Source organism: Callithrix jacchus, chromosome 5 (genome assembly GCF_049354715.1).
Source record: "Callithrix jacchus isolate 240 chromosome 5, calJac240_pri, whole genome shotgun sequence".
Taxonomy (NCBI): Eukaryota; Metazoa; Chordata; class Mammalia; order Primates; family Cebidae; genus Callithrix; species Callithrix jacchus.
The window spans coordinates 7518665-7534904 of record NC_133506.1 but is presented as its reverse complement, the minus strand read 5'-3'; the positions used below and the strand labels follow the sequence as shown (position 1 = coordinate 7534904).

Here is a 16240-nt window from a genome sequence, read left to right as displayed (position 1 = left end):
TTTGTTCACTGAGTAAACACAGTTTATTACTGAACTGCACTTTCACCTTCACACAGACTATTTCAAAGAGCTGGAACAAGTGTGGGGTGGGGGTTGGGGGAGGGACCCTCAGGAGCCAGGACCCTCGGCCGGCTTCCCTGGACCAGGGCAGGGGAGGGAGCATCAGGCCGTCCAATCTCCGGGCACCAGCTCTCCACGTGCACGCGCACTGCAAGCCAGCAGCTCCTCACACATAAATACAGACACGCTTAACAAAAATAGTATATCATCTTCACAAGGAATAAAAACTAGTTTCGAATATGTACAGCAGAGAGCCCGGGGTGGCTGGGACCCCTGGGGATGAGACAGGCCAAGGGTGGAGCAGAAGAGAGAGGGAGGCCTGAAGAGCTCCTGGCCAGGCCACTCTGACCTTGGCAGCCCGGCTGCCCAGGTTGGACAGGTGTGGGGCACAGATCTGCCTGGCCAGGCAGGACTGGCCCTTCTAGTCAGCCCTACCCCACCCCATGCAGCAGGCTCTCCTTCCTGCCCTTCCTGCCTGAGGTAGGGAAGACCCTGGGGCTCCCATAGCTTTTCCTGATAGCTCCCCTTCACCTCAGGGCTGAGTCCCCTGAAGCCCCATGAGGAGCAGCCCAAGGTAAAGATGCCACAGGCTGCTCTTATACGAAGTGAGGCAGCTGAGGCCATAAACAGCTCTGGGGCACCTGTCTTGGGCCCAGTTGGTCCCTCAGTCATGGTCATGGGAGCCAGGGAGGGGAAGGGACTAGGGTGGTGCTGAACTGCAAGAGCCACCCCAGCTTTGGCATAGGGTGCTTCCTGCAGCTATAGCCCCTCCCTCCTGGATGGGGCTGGCCTCTAGCCAGAGGCTTCTGGAGGACATTTGGACTTCGAGTGAGGACTCTGCCAGTCCAGAGGTGGGAAGGGAGTCCTGGTCCTTGCTTCTTTATCCTAAGCAGCGGGAATCCCTAATTAGTCAAAAGTGGCCCCTAAATGGCTCTTGGGGGATAGGGATGGAAGGAAAGAGAATCCAGGTTAGTGTGGGGAGAGGGGGGAAAATGATCAATTCTGAGGCCACAAACATCAAAACAAAGGCAATCTACTCTCCTTTCTGGGGAAGAGGTTCTGAAAACTTTCAAGCTCCCTGGTAGAAAAACATTTTCAGGAGGCTAAGGGGTAAAGGTTGCACCAATCAGGTAGGGCCCTCCTGCCCCCAGCCACAAACCCTTCCATACCTGCCAGCCTCCTTGGGACAGATTTTTGTGGATTCTGAGGCCAAGGGAACTGAGGTGTGGGGGTCTCACAGAAGTGTGGTAAATTCTAGAAAACTAACTGCAGGGGACCAGATCAAGGCCCAACCCTGTGGAGGGCAGGTGGGCACGGGCTGCATGTAGTGGTTCTCCTGGTGGCAATGGCGGCTGGACGGAGGGATGTGGTAGGGCAGGGCAGGGGTGGGAGGGTAGAGTGGATGGTCAGTGTCTGGTCATTTCCGACTAAAGAGTGAGCCCAGCAGAACCACGCCGGCCACAGTCATGCCCGTCAGGAACCAGCGGTTGAAGCGCTCCTGGCCCTTTCGGCTCTCGGCTGCCGCATTGTTTCCATAGAGTTCCACAAAAGTGTCCTGCAGGGAGAGAGAAGGAAGGCGCAGTTTGAGTCATCAGACAGTAACATAGGTGGGTGCGGAAAGGGGGCCATCTGCATGCTATGGCCTCGGTGATGTGAAAAACTGTAGCCACTCTGGGCCAAGGGTGATCCTCTTTCTTGCCCCTCAGTGGGTCATAATTAACCCATGCTCCCGCTGAGAAAGCAGGCAGAGAGGAGGAAAGTATGCTGTCCGAGGTCAGTCAGGAAGCAGCACTTATTCTAGAATCCAAGGTGGGAGTGAAACAGGCAGGGTCAGGGAACTGACTGAAGCTGGGTGGCTGGACCAGAGTGCAGGAGAGGAGGGCATGGGGAAGATAATGGTGCAGGGCTGAGCCAGAGCCAAACCATGTGTGGCCTGGAAGCTGTGAGGAGCCTGGAGTTGAGTCTGAGGGTAGTGTGGAGTGTAAAGCCACTAGGCCTCAGACTTTCTACTGTTGCACCAGAGGGAGGGACAAGAAAGCATAGGGCTAAATCCCCAGGGTCATTTGGGGCCAATTCAGGGGTAGATTGGGTCAAGTTGGTGACGGGAAGAGCAGTTCAGTGGAGAGAGGGTAACAACGATGGAGTACTGAGAGGCCTCCATGATGGGGTCTGTGAGGCCCTGTCCCTGTCCTCCACTCCAGGGACTGTGACTCTGGGCCCAGGAGGTCGTTCTTGATCAACAGCCCTCTGCCCTGAAGCTAAGTCAGAAGGGAAGCACATGACAGGGGGAAGGAGGAGCTGTGGGTTAAATTACCCAGCCCAGGGTGCAGCAGCCTGTGGGGCAGGGAGAGAGATGCTTAGAGCATACTTCGTTTTGTTTTGTTTTTTTTGAGACCGAGTTTTGCTCTCGTTGCCCAGGCTGGAGTACAATGGCGCAACCTTGGCTCACTGCAACCTCTGCCTCCCGGGTTTAAGTGATTCTCCTGCCTCAGCTTTCTGAGTAGCTGGGATTACAGGCATGCATCACCACACCTCACTACTTTTGTATTTTTAGTAGAGATGGGGTTTCTCCACATTGGTCAGCCTGGTCTTGAACTCTCAACCTCAGGTGATCCGCCCGGCTCAGCCTCCCAAGTGCTGGAATTACAAGCGTGAGCCACCCCTCCCAACCTAGAGCGTACTTTAATGAGTAAGTGTTGTGCCCAATTTGTCCTGTAATCCTCCCAACAGTGCTGCGATGCAGGCTGTCTCTCTCCATTTACAGACCAAGAAGCTGTGCCTCTGAGGGCGCAGGGACTAGATCAAAGTCACCCAGCTATGTCAGTGGTGGAGCCAGAATCCAAACCTGTGTCTGGCACCTAGAAATAAGTAAGAAAAAAGTAAGTTCAGGCTGGGCGAGGTGGCTGACACCTGTTAATCTCAGCACTTTGGGAGGCTGAGGCAGATCATGAGGTCAGGAGATTGAGACCATCATAGCCAATATGGTGAAACCCTGTCTCTACTAAAAATACAAAAATTAACTGGGCGTTGTGGCAGGCGCCTGTAATCCCAGCTACTTGAGAGGCTGAGGCAGGAGAATCACTTGAACTTGGGAGGCGGAGGTTGCAGTGAGCTGACATCACGCCACTGCACTCTCAGCCTGGCGACAGAGTGAGACTCTGTCTAAAAAAAAAAAAAATATATATATATATATATATATATATAAAACATTATATATATATATATTATGTATATTTGTTTGAATATGTACAATCTCTCTTTCTCTGGAAGGAGGCACAAGATTAGGAGGAGACTCTTACTGTCACAGCTCACTTGCAGCCTTGACCTCAGGGTTCAGGTGATCCTCCCACCTCAGCCTCCCAAATAGCTGGGACTACAGGTATGCACTACGATGCCTGGCTAATTTTTGTATTTTTTGTAGAGACAGGGTCTCACTTTGTTGCCTAGGCTGGTCTCAAACTCCTGGGCTCAAGGGATCCTCCTGCCTCAGCCTCCCAAGTGTTGGGATTACAGGTGTGAGCCACCATGCCTGGCCTCACCACCTCACCACCGTTTTTCCCCTTAAGCTGCACATACTCCCAGAACTTTTCATAACTAGATTCTGAACTTTGTATTAGCCATTCTCCTGCCTCAGCCCCCAAGTAGTGCCCGCCCAGCTAATTTTTGCATTTTTAGTAGAGACGGGTTTCACCATGTTAGTCAGGCTGGTCTCAAACTCCTGACTTTAGGTTATCCACCTACCTCAGCCCCAAAGTGCTGGGATTACTCAAAGTGCTGCCCTCATCAAGACATGTTTACTATAGGCCAGGGGCAGTGGCTCCTAAACGTGTCTTGATGAGGGCAGAGGTCCTGTCTTGTTCCTATATACCCAGTGCTCAGAACAGTGTCGTGCACATAACTGGTGCTCAGTAAATGCATGAGTTAACGAATGTATTGCATGTCTACTATGTGTCAGGCATTGTTATCCCACTTTACCTTTATCAGAATCCTCAGACATAGAGATCTGAGCCACATTTCACAAATAAAATCCTGAGGTTCAAAGTAGGGAACACTCAGCAAACAGATGGCAGAGTCGGGATCAGACTGCAAGACTGCCTAGCTTCAAAGGGAGTGCTGCTAAGGCAACTTCCCTTACGTGGGAGGCTGGAGGGACCTGTCCTGCCAGCAGTGCTGAAAGGAATGCGGGAGCAGGATTGAGGTAGAGGATCTGGGGAAAGGAGGACAGTAGGGACATGGCTATGCTTCCCTGTCTCCCACTCCATCTAGCCAGCCTCTGCGGGTCTTGGCAGACAAAAATATTCTCAACAGAGGTTTGATTTTGTTGCTCCCAAGTTCGCCCAGGTGGAGTCACAAAACAGGCTTATCTGTGATGGGGGAGAGTTCCAGACTATGAAGAGCATGGGAGAAGGTCCTGGTTATCCCAAGAGGCCAAATATCTCTCAAGAAACTAGGGACACTGGGTTGCAGCCAAAATGGGAGAGGCCTGGCTCTCTTGATGGGAACTTTCCTAAGTAGAGGGCTGAGAGCCACAGGAAATTTTCAGCTCTGGGGCTGGGTTGGAGTAAACAGGCGCTGTCCCCACAGGGCACAAAGCATTCACTGTCCAGGAACAGTCATTCCTGGGTGGAGGGAATATTCTCATTTCAGTGCTACAGAAACATTCTCATTTCACCCGCCCTTGCCCCGACTCATGGGTTCCTGGCCAGGACAACCGTCATCTCCACTTTAGCTTCTTCTCCTGGGGAAGGGGAGTAGGATTTCCAAGGGGTGTGGATTCTAAGGATTGCTTTTGCAGAGAGAACATGAGCAAAATGGGGCGTGTTGTTCCAGGGCGGGTGCTGGAGAGGCGGTGGCGTGGGTATATTTAGCCCATGGTTCACACGACACACTTGGAAACAAACAGAGCCATTTTCTCAGTGGGCGGCTGCTCTGGATAAATAAACAGTATTGCAGAGCAGCCCTGGTCTGGAAAAGCAGAGATAAGCCCCGACTACTCCTTGGGTGGCTCCCACTGGTTTTAGCCAGGCTGGCATGGTAGGCAGGATATGAGGTTTAAGAGTAGGTTGCAGAGAAGTCTCTGATGTTCACAAAGGTTTCTAGGAGACCCAGGCCCAAGGGCCTGCCTGTCTGCATCCCGTCCTCTGCTTGATTTAGAAGAAAGTCGGGGAAGTTTTTCTTTGTAGCTGACTTCCATGTGGGGGTTTGAAGGGCCACTGGGGACAGGCAATGGCTAATGACCTCCACAGGAGAGTCATGGATTCCTAGCCAGGCAGACCCACGAAGTTAGCAAGGCCAACCCACTTGCTCATTCTAGTTTCTACTGCTGGTTTCTGGTAGAGCCAACACTAGAAAACTGGGTCTCCTGACTTGGCCCCTAGGAGATGGCCAGGCTGGTACCACTTTCCAGGTCCTTCCTCTAATATATCATTGCTCTCCACAGGGCCACAGCACATAAAGAGATATAAGCATAGCTGAGGTATTCAAATTTCATGGGAGGGCAGTTAAGACAAAAAAATCTGAAAAGACTCCTTGCAGGGATGGATTATTTAAAAAAAAAAAAAAGTTGAGAAATACTGTCTTACTGGGAAGCAGAGAAGATAACAAGAAAGGAAAAAAAAAAAAGATACTTTAAGAGATGATAGAGTTGTAAGTCCTGGGGAGGTTATAGCAAGTACCTGAGAGAGCCAGGCAGTGGCTCATGCCTGTAATCCCAACACTCTGGGAGGCTGAGGTGGGCAGATCACTTGAGGCCAGGAGTTAAATATCAGCCTGGCCAGCATGTCGAAACCTGTCTCTACTAAAAATACAAAAATTAGCTGGGCGTGGTGGCGCACACCTCTAATCCCAGCTTCTTGGGAGGCTCAGGCACAAGAACTGCTTGAACCTGGGAAGCAGAGGTTGCAGTAAGTCAAGATTGTGCCACAGCACTCTAGCCCGGACAACTAAGACCTGAATAACAAGATGATAGCAGTTATGAGAGATTAAAAAAAAAAAATCTTGGATAAGACAGCGCTTGGACCAGGTGCTCACACCTGTAATCCCAGCACTTTGGGAGGCCAAGGCAGGCGAATCACCTGAGGTCAGGAGTTCAAGACCAGCCTGACCAACATAGCAAAACACTGTCTTTACTAAAAATACAAAATTAGCCAGGCGTGGTGGCAGGCACCTATAACCCCAGCTACTTCTCCTCCCCAGGCAGGAGAACTGCTTGAACCCAGGAGATGGAGGTTGCAGTGAGCTGAGATTGCACAACTATACTCCAGTCTGGACAACAAGAGCAAGACTCTGTCTCAAAAAACAGAGAGAGAGCCTGTTTCAGCAGAGATAATAAGTGCAAAGGCCCTGAGGTGGGAGGGAGAGGAGGGGTATTCCTGGGTTGTTGCCCGCTGTGTGCCGATTTTTCCCAACAGTCTGGGGACTCAGTGCAGGCAGGGACCAAGTCTGGCCCAGGACCCACTCAGACAGGCACAGACTGACTTCAGCTAGATCTCTGCCCAGACACAGCCAACTGAATGATGCAGGTCACCTTGTAGCTGCCTGTGACCCTGCAGAAGTCAGGTGAAAAGGTTGGCATGAGGCCCTGAGGAAAGGGGCCCAAATGCCAGGAACCAGCCAGAGGCTGAAATATAGTCCTACTTGAATCTGATTTTTCTGTTCCCATCCTGGCTTCATTACCCACATTTCCCTGTTTGTTTTTTTCTTCTATCTTTTTTTTTTTTTTCTGTAGAGTTGGGATCTCACTAAGTTGCCCAGGGTGGTCTCAAACTCCTGGTCTCAAGCAATCCTCCTGGCTTGGCCTTCCAAAGTGTTGGGATTACGGGCATGAGCAACTATGCCTGGTCTTCCCACTTCCCACTTCTTCCTAGTAGTGTGATTTTGAGTAGGTTACTTCACCTCTCTGGCCCATGGTGTCCTTGTTTTTTTTTTTTTTTCCCCCTTTCTTTTTTTAAGATGGGGTTTCACCATGATGGCCAGGCTGGTCTTGAACTCCTGACCTCAGGTGATCCACCCACCTCAGCCTCCCAAAGTGCTAGGATTACAGGCATGAGCCACCGTGCCCAGCCCTTTTTTTTTCTTTTTGGCCTCCTACTTTGTCACCCAGGCTGAAGTACAGTGGTGTGAGCTTGGCTCACTGCAACCTCCACCTCTGGGTTAAAACAATTCTGCCTCAGTCTCCCAAGTAGCTGGGATTACAGGTCCATGCCACCATGCCTGGCTAGTTTTTTGTATTTTTAGTAGAGACAGGGTTCTACCATGTTGGCCAGGCTGGTCTCAAACTCCTGACTTCAGGTTCTCCACCTGCCTTGGCCTCCTAAAGTGCTAGGACTAAAGGTTTAAGTCACCATACCCAGCCCTACTTGTTAACAGTAATAAAACAGGAGGCTGAGGCAGGAGGATTTCTTGAGCCCAAGAGTCTGAGACCAGCCTGGGTAACATAGCAAGACCCTGTCTCTAAAAAAAAACTTAAAAAAATAAAAAAGTAGCCAGGTGTGGTGGTGTGTAGTCCCAGCTACTTGGGAGGCTAAGGCGGATCACTTGAGGCTGGGAGGTCAGGGCTGCAATGAACTGTGTTTAGGCCACTGCATTCCAACCTGGGCAACAGAGTGAGACCCTGTCTCAAACAAAACAAAAGACAAAAACGATTATTATGACAGCTGACCATTATCAAACATTTTAATGTTTCACCTGTGCTGCGCACTGAGCTAAAGCACTCTGTGCCCTCTAGGCCATATTTCCCAACTGCATGTACAGTCATCATATTCACTGGAGAGATTACTTTTGTCCTGCCTCCCTGCCTTGACTGGGTGTAGCTTTGCCACCTGCCTCTCTAGAACCCGGTGCTATACCTGGAACACAGCAGGTGACTTTCTTTTTTTTCCTTTTTGAGATGGAGTCTCGCTGTCACCCAGGCTGGAGTGCAGTGGTGTGACCTCGGCTCAACGCAACCTCTGCCTCCTGGGTTCAAGCAATTCTCTTGCCTCAGCCTCCTGAGTAGCTGGGACTACAGGGGCGTGCCACCACGCCTGGCTAATTTTTTGTATTTTTTAGTAGAGACGGGGTTTCACCATATTGGTCAGGCTGGTCTTGAATTCCTGAAGCTGATGCCATTCTAAAGGAACCTATTTTAGAAAAACAAATGAATGCTTTCATTTGATCCTTATAACATTTATCAATAGCCCCATTTTCAGATGGCAAATGGAGGCTCCAGAGTTTACCCAAGATCCCTATCTAGGAAGTGGCAAGAGTGAGATCTCTCTGCATTCTGGACTCTCATGATTCTGTTTTCCTTTTAATCTATCCAAGACAGTACTTCATTCACACTCATTCTGACATCCAATCTTGCCGTCTTAGGCCCTGCTATTTCTACCCACAGAAAACCTGACTTCCTTAGTGACTGCAGCAGCAGCAGACACTTCCTGAGCACTTACCCTGTAAGGTACCCTTCCTGGCCTTTTCTGTAGATTCGTTCATTAATTGTCTCCACACTCTGTCAGTGGGTACTACCATTAACCCATCACATAGCTGATGGACATGTGACCCCCAGATGATATGTGACTTGCTCAAGGCCATGCAGTGAGCTGGTGACCTAACTGGGATGCCTACACCAGCAGTCCAGTTCCAGTGCCTTTACTCCTAACCTTGATGCAGCACTCTGCTCAGTTTCAAAAGGACAATCATGGGCCAGGTCCGTGTACTTCTGTGGCTGAAAGAGGCCTTCATTCTAAGTCCAGGTAACCTGAGGCTCAGAAATACTGAGACCTAGTTAAAGTGGCTAAGTGGCAGCCAGGTGTGGTGGCTCACACCTGTAATCCCAGCATCTTTGAGAGTCAAGGTGGGTGGACTGGTTGAGCTCAGAACTTGAAGACCAGCCTGGGCAACATGGTGAGACTCCATCTCTACAAGAAAAATCTTAAAAATGTAGCTGGGTGTGTTGGCGTGCACCTATAGTTCCAGCTATTCGGGAGACTGACGTGGGAGAATTACTTGAGGCTGGGAGGTTGAAACTGCAGCGAGCTGTGATTGCACCACTGCATTCTGGCCTGGGTGACAGAATGAGACCCTGTCTCAAGAAAAAAACCAAAAACAAAAGGAAGCCACTTTTAAGCCCCAGTATGTTTGGCAGCAAACCCCATATTCTGGGCCAGGGCCACGGCCCTGGGTCTGTCTAGGAGGGTAAAGTAGCCTGAGGTCATCAGCTGAATGAATAAGCACTGGCTCCTGCCAGCTGAGGGGAGCTGGTACCACAGGAAAAGGATGTGACGAAGACCAGGAGGGAAAGTGAAACCCTTCCGTCCCGGCTTCAGTGAGGAACAAGCATCCCTGTGCCAGACGAACCCTTCCTTCCTCTTGGGTGACTCTGGAGAGCCCAGGCCCACTGCTTCCTTCCTGCCTAGTTATTTCAGGAAAGAGGTAGGTGGAGAAGAGGAAGGGGGTACTAGCAGCCAGGGAAAGTGCCAGGGACACCAGGACTGTACCTTGTCCTGTCCTCCTCACATCCCTGCATTGGCAGGCTGTGAGTCACCTGCAGAGTCACCTTCTGCTCCTGGCCTCAGTTTCTCCGACGGAGAGACTGATAAATGCTTGCTGAATAAACAAACAAGGCCTTGCTATAAGTTCCCTGGGGAGATGGTAGGAAGGGCGGTAGGGCAGATGGAGAGGCCTTATCACTCTCTTGGCAGGGAGTTGCAGGCGGAGACTCGGAAGAAGTGAGGTTTGTGGTTGGAATCCACTTCCTCTGGTTTTCCCAGGGGAGCTGTTGGCTCCCGAGATGTGAGAAGACACAGCCTTTCTCCTCTACCCCATGGAAGCAGAGGCCTGGAGGTGGGCAACTTGGAAAAGCAGCTCAGTGGGGACAGGGGCAAAGACAGGGGTGGTGAGACTGTGCTGGGGTCAACACCTCAGTCCAGCCAGCCTAGCTATGGGTGCCACAGCAAGCCTTTCAGCTTCTGAGCCTCAGTTTCTCCTGCCTTGAGCTCCACAACAGTAGTGGTGAGACCAGGGGGTGTCAGAGAGGGATCAAGCCATCTGGGCTATAGGAATACTGGTGGCATCCTCACAAGAAACTTCATGTTAATCTTCCTCCAACTCTCACCCGTTCAGTTCAGCTGCCAGCCTCACCTCCTCCACCGCCTCCCCCACCATTAGTTCTAAGAAGCCGTGCCTGACAGATGCACTTGCACTTCTCAGAAAAGGAAGCGGTTGTGCCGGGAGGAGATAACACCTCTGCTGGGGAATCGAGAAAGCTATCAGGCCCGGCAGTGCGAGTGTGGGCTCTCCATCTTTCTACCTCAGAACTGGGGTGATGGGCTTGGGGGCAAAGGGAAAGAATTCAGAAAAGCATTTACTGGGGACAAAGATGCTTATTTCGGGGCTCACAACCTCCTTCCCTGGAAGTGATGGTGATAAAACAGCTGAAGTTTTACTAGGTACCAGGCATGGTGCTAAGTGCTTCATGTATAAGAATTTGCTTAATCCTCACAATAACCCCACTGAGTACGTGCTGTTAGTACTCTCCAGCTTACAGATGAGGAAACAGAAGCAGACAGGATAAGTCACCCTCCCAAGGTCACAGAAGCATTAAGTGGTAGAGTTGTGATTTGAATACAGGTAGTCTGTCTCTAGAGTCTAAACACTGAACCATTCCTGGGTGGCTGCTATGTGCTCATATGAGTTCATCCCCTGGGATTCCGAGGCCCCCCCTCATCTCAACCCTCTCATTTTGACCCTGGTGACTCTCTATTCTTTCATAGGTAGGTGACCAGAGCCCTCCATTCCTCTCCCAGTGTCTACGGTGAGAAAGACCAATACTCACCCTTGGAACAGAGTCGGAGACTCCAAGTGACCTTACAGCATACCCATCTAACCTTCCATGTAATACTCAAAATCACCATGAACACCCCCATTTCACAGACAAGGTTGAGAAAGGTAGAGTGCTGAATTCACACAGAGGGTCTCTTTCATCCTGATGGTCCACACCCATGGGAGTTCCTAGTCATCTCTAGGGCATCCTCTCCTTACCTACTTGTGATAGACAGCTCCCTCCTTACTGGATGGAGCATTTCATCTATGGACAGCCCCCATTGGAAAATTCTTCCCTATCAGGAAGCTGATGCTTGTTTCCCTCTACCTCCCTTGACTGGCTGGTCTTAGTTCTGATCTCTCTCCTCTGCCACTCTCCTCCAAGTATCAGTTTCCTCATTTGTGAAATGGAGGTGCTATCTGGATGAAGACATTCAACTTGTACTTCCCTACCAAGTTGAGCTGCAGAGCACAGAGCAGGCAGGGAACCAGTAAGTCTTGAAAACTAGATTAAGACATTTTGCTTTTGACCTCATCTGTAAAAATGGGGATTTAAAAATGCCCTTCTTTCTTTTTTTTTTTTTTGAGATAGAGTCTCACTCTGTTGCCCAGACTGGAGTGCAGTGGCATGATCTTGGCTCGCTGTAACTTTCACCTCCCATATTCAGGTGATTCTCCTGCCTCAGCCTTCTGAGTAGCTGGGACTACAGGCATGTACCATCACGCCTGGCTAATTTTTTTGTATTTTGTATTTTTTTAATATGGAATGGGTTGCACTATGTCATTCAGGCCAGTCTCGAACCTCTGACCTCATGATCTGCTCACCTCGGCCTTCCAAAGTGCTAGGATTACAGGCATGAGCCACCGAGCCCAACCTAATTTTTGTTTTTGTTTTAAAGACGGGGATTCACCATGTTGGTCGGGCCGGTCTCGAACCCGTAACCTCAGGTGATCCACCTGCCTTGGTCTCCAAAGTGCTTGGATTACAGTCATGAGCCACCGTGCCCAGCCATTTTTTTGTATTTTTGGTAGAGCCTGGATTTCACTATGTTGGTCGGACTGGTCTTGAACTCCTGACCTCAAATGATCCACCTGCCTCAGCCTCCCAAAGTGCTAGGATTATAGGCATGAGCCACTGTGCTTGGCCTAAAATGTCCTTATTTCAAAAGAATAAGGATTGTATTCCTGTTTGAACCGTGAGGATGTATTACTGTTTGAACCATGAGGATTCAAACAGTAATACATGTAAAGGTCTTAGAACCGCACATGGCACACAGTTAACTTTGAGTAAACGTCAGCTATTATTGTTCTTACTAGTGGATCATGGCTCAACTTGCATCTCAGAGCCTTCTCTATGGCCTACAATGGCCTGCAGGGTTTTCTCAGCTTCACCTAGGGCCAGGATGCCTCATTTCTCACGTGCCATGTTCTGTTCAGACTCAAGACCTTTGCCCATACTGGTGCTTCTGCCAAGCCCTCTCCCATTTACCTCTGAGGTCTTAATCCACAGGTCACCTCCTCAAGGAGCCTAGCTGCTCACTTCCTCTCACATTTGACTACGGGCTCTGTCCCCTAGGCCTTGCCCAGTGCTGGGCCCAGGAAGGTGCTGAAGAGTATGCTAAGTGGTGGACAGAGAGGAGGGAAGAGAAGCAAGGCCAGTTCCCTCTCTCTTCATCCCTTTTCTCACTGCCTGGCAAAACTAAAAAGAAGCCCTGATATAGCAGGTGACTAGGCAGGGCATCCAGTATTCTCCAGAACCTATCTCCCAGGCTAAGGAAGGGGAACAAGAAGCTTATGGAAAGATTCTAGAAAAGGCATCTTCTGCATTGTGCTGAGGCAACAGGTGGGAATGGAGTAGCAATCTCCAAAGACTAGGACTTCCTTCTAAGCTCTGACTCCAAGTGCTCCATGGTCCAAAGCAGCTTCTCCTTCCTTCTCTCCCCGCAAAGCTATGGCGACTCTCTTGTACTGGATGCTGTGAAGAAAAGCGTACTGGGCTGACAGTCAGTGTGGGTTTTGTTTTCCAGTTCCATCACTGATTTGCAGGTGAGTCCTTTCCCTGTCTGAAATTCCAGTGGAGTCTGGGGCTTTCCCCAACTGTAAAACAAAGTAGGGATCATCTCAAAGGACTCCTACTAGGGTGGCAGTATAAGGAGAATGAAAGTAACTTATAAAGACAAATGAAAAGAGTGACTACTAGGGTTGTCTCTCTCAGGGGTATCCGAAAGATCCAGTAATTAGTGTAAAAGGTGAGAGGCAGCATTCTGAAGTAGGACTTGTTGCCACAAAACAGTTTGATCCTTCCCCACCTCAAAGCCTGCTGGGCATTGCTCTGAAATCTGCAGGATTCCAGGGGAAGAGAGCAATAGGCATATCTATGACCCAGGGCAGACTCCTGGGCAAGGCTAGATCTTTCTATGCTCTAGTTCCTGTGGCCTCGACCTCTTCACCCCAGCACCGCCTCCAACTAGTCCAGACAAGTCCCGGGTATTTTCAGCCACCTTTATCTGATCGGAAATGTTTGGAATTCCACAGCAGAAGGCAACAGCTCTGGAGGATTTGGGGAAGGGAGCAAATCCCATAACCAACACCCTTCCCTCCCCACTGTACAGATGAATGCTCACACCCTGTAACCAAAAACTCAGGGCTGAAGGCGCCCACGGGGTTGTATTTCCTTCCATTCTGTGATGTGACGGAACTGGGAAACAATACCCATATCCACTGACTGTCAGCCTAGTACTCTTCTCCACAGCATCCTGCATTGATCGGTACCAGACAAGGGAGTAGGTTCCTTCTAGTTTTCTGCCCTATTCATTTCTGCCCCGGTCCACCACCCCTTTAAGGTGTAGAACAGTAAGATGCCTGAGATGGTGGGAAGAGGGCTTGGGCACCTTGCCTGATGTCGAGAGAAGGGCAACCCAGAACTGTGCTGTTCATAGTCAATACCCGGAGCACCACCACCAGGAGGCCCAGAAGCAACTCACTGTCCCACCTGATACGGCCTATGGACCACCCAGAAATTTCAGAGTATCACAGAGATATGTGATTCAACCCTGAGCAGGTGAGAAACTGAGGCCCAGAGGAGGTGAAGGGACACCTCCAAGGCTTCATACAGGGACACAGCAGAGCCTGGCCTCAGGCCTCCTTACCGTGGAGGGAGACAGTGTGTGTGGCTTCCAACCCTAGCTCTATGACTGCCTGGCTGCAGGACCTGGAGCAAGACACTTTACCCCTCCAAGCTTGGTGTTCCGGCTGCAAAATGAAAACAGCTGTATCTATTCCCAAGCCCAGCAGCAGAATTAAATGATCCATGGTAAGTGTTCCGTAAATGTAGCTGTTGCTGCTGCTGTTGTTATCATGATTATCATTACTTGAAACAGGGTCTCACTCTGTCACCCAGGCTGGAGTGCAGTGGCATAATCTCTGCTCACTGTAACCTCTGCCTCCCATGTTCAAGAGATTCTTATGCCTCAGCCTCCCAAGTAGCTGCAATTACAGGGATGTGCCACCACACTAATTTTTGTATTTTTGTAGACTAATTTTGGTATTTTTAGTAGAGATGGGTTTTTGCTATGTTGGTCAGGCTGGTCTTGAACTCGTGACCTCAAGTGATCCACCTGCCTTAGCCTCCCAAAGTGCTGGGATTACAGGCATGAGCCACTGCACCTGGACTATTTTTTTTTTTTTTTTTTTGAGACAGAGTTTTGTTCTTGTTGCCCAGGCTGGAGTGCAATGGCATGATCTCAGTTCACCGCAACCTCCGCCTCCCAGGTTCAAGCCATTCTCCTGCCTCAGCCTCCTGAGTAGCTGGAATTACAGGCATGTGCCACCATACCCGGCTAATTTTGTATTTTTAGTAGAGACGGGGTTTCTCCAGGTTGATCAGGCTGGTCTCGAACTCCTGACCTCAGGTTATCCACCTGCCTTAGCCTCCTATTACAAGCATGAACCAACTTGCCTGGACTTTTTTTTTGTTTTTTTTTTTTGATGGAGTTTCACTCTTGTTGCCCAGGCTGGAGTGCAATGGCGCAATCTCGGCTCACTGCAACCTCTGCCTCCTGAATTCAAGTGATTCTCCTGTCTCAGCCTCCCGAGTAGCTGAAATTACAGGTACCCGCCACCACGCCAAGCTAATTTTTGTATTTTTAGTAGAGATGGGGTTTCACCATGTTGGCCAGGCTTGTCTGGAACTCCTGACCTCAGGTGATCCACCCACCTTGGCCTCCCAAAGTGCTGGGATTACAGCTGTGAGCTACTGCATGCGGCCCTGGCCTATTTTTTTTATAGCTAAAAATGAGTGGCTCCATTTGTACTTCTCAGAGTGCCTCTCTTATTTGTAGCTATAAACAAACAAATAAAAGTAACAGCTAGTATTTGCTGAGCTAATATTTACTGTCTGAATTCTCAAAATCTTGCAAGTAGGTAGGTGCTGTCCCCATTTTACCAATGAGGAAACTCAAACTCAGACAGGTGATGAGACTTTGCCTGAAGTCACTGGTTACTAGTCAGGGCATTTAACATCACAGCATGTTACATTTGCCAGTGCAGCAGGATACATGTAGAGGTTTTACTAAGACCTTTCCTTCATCCTTTCACCTACCCAATATTTACTGAGAATCTGCTATTGTTCGGCCTTGAAAGTCAGAGACCACTTTGAGTACATGGAAGTAGCATTCCCCCCCAGTTCCCTGGGTGCCTCAAAGAGAAAGAAAGGGAAGAATGTGCTGAGGCTACTCAGTGATAAACCCACTTTCCCTCCAAGCCAGCTCTCTGAGGATACTACTTGCAGAAAGAGTTCCTCTCTCCGTCTGGTCTTTATCTTGGAAACAAAAGTGATGCCAAATAGCTTTGGTGAAGCTATTAGATGAGTTTTCTAACTAGGACACGATCTATCTGTAAGCCAGGCTCACCTATGGAGTTGTAGGAAGGCCCAGACAGGCTGCCCTACCTAGCTTTGGACACTCATTCATTCAACAAAGCTTCATTAAGTGCCCACTAAGTGTCAGGCACTGTGCTAAGTGCTGAGGATAAAGCAGCGACTAAATAGAATGAAAATTCGTACCTGTATGAGTTTATAATCAAATGGGAAGAGACAGGCACTAAACATGTCAGATGGTGATGTGCTAAAAAGGAATAAATGTGAGAAAGGGGGTAGAGAGAAACATGGAAGACGGTCAGATTAGAATTCATGGTCAGGGAAAACCTCTTGAGGAGGTGCATTTGATTAGAGAACTGAATGAAGTGAGGGAACAGGCATTGCAAAAATCTGAGAAAAGGCTGTGGGAACAAGTGCAAAGGCCCAGAGGCAGGAACGTGCTGGAGGTGCTCCAGGAACAGGAAAGATGCCAGTGTGGCTGCAGTCCAGTGAATGTGAGGAGAC

At 49.7% G+C, this 16240-nt stretch overlaps 1 protein-coding gene across 7 annotated transcripts in view; it reads right to left on the bottom strand.

Moving 5' to 3' along the window:
* The window catches only part of BCL2L1 (BCL2 like 1), a 58742-nt gene continuing 42502 nt past the window's right edge, over positions 1-16240 (bottom strand). For all 7 annotated transcript variants that reach the window (XM_035298176.3, XM_035298177.3, XM_008995575.5 and 4 more), the window contains exon 3: positions 1-1615. In XM_035298176.3, the coding sequence (XP_035154067.1) occupies positions 1478-1615 (138 nt within the window). In that variant the 3' untranslated portion in view covers positions 1-1477. The remainder of the gene's footprint in view (positions 1616-16240) is intronic.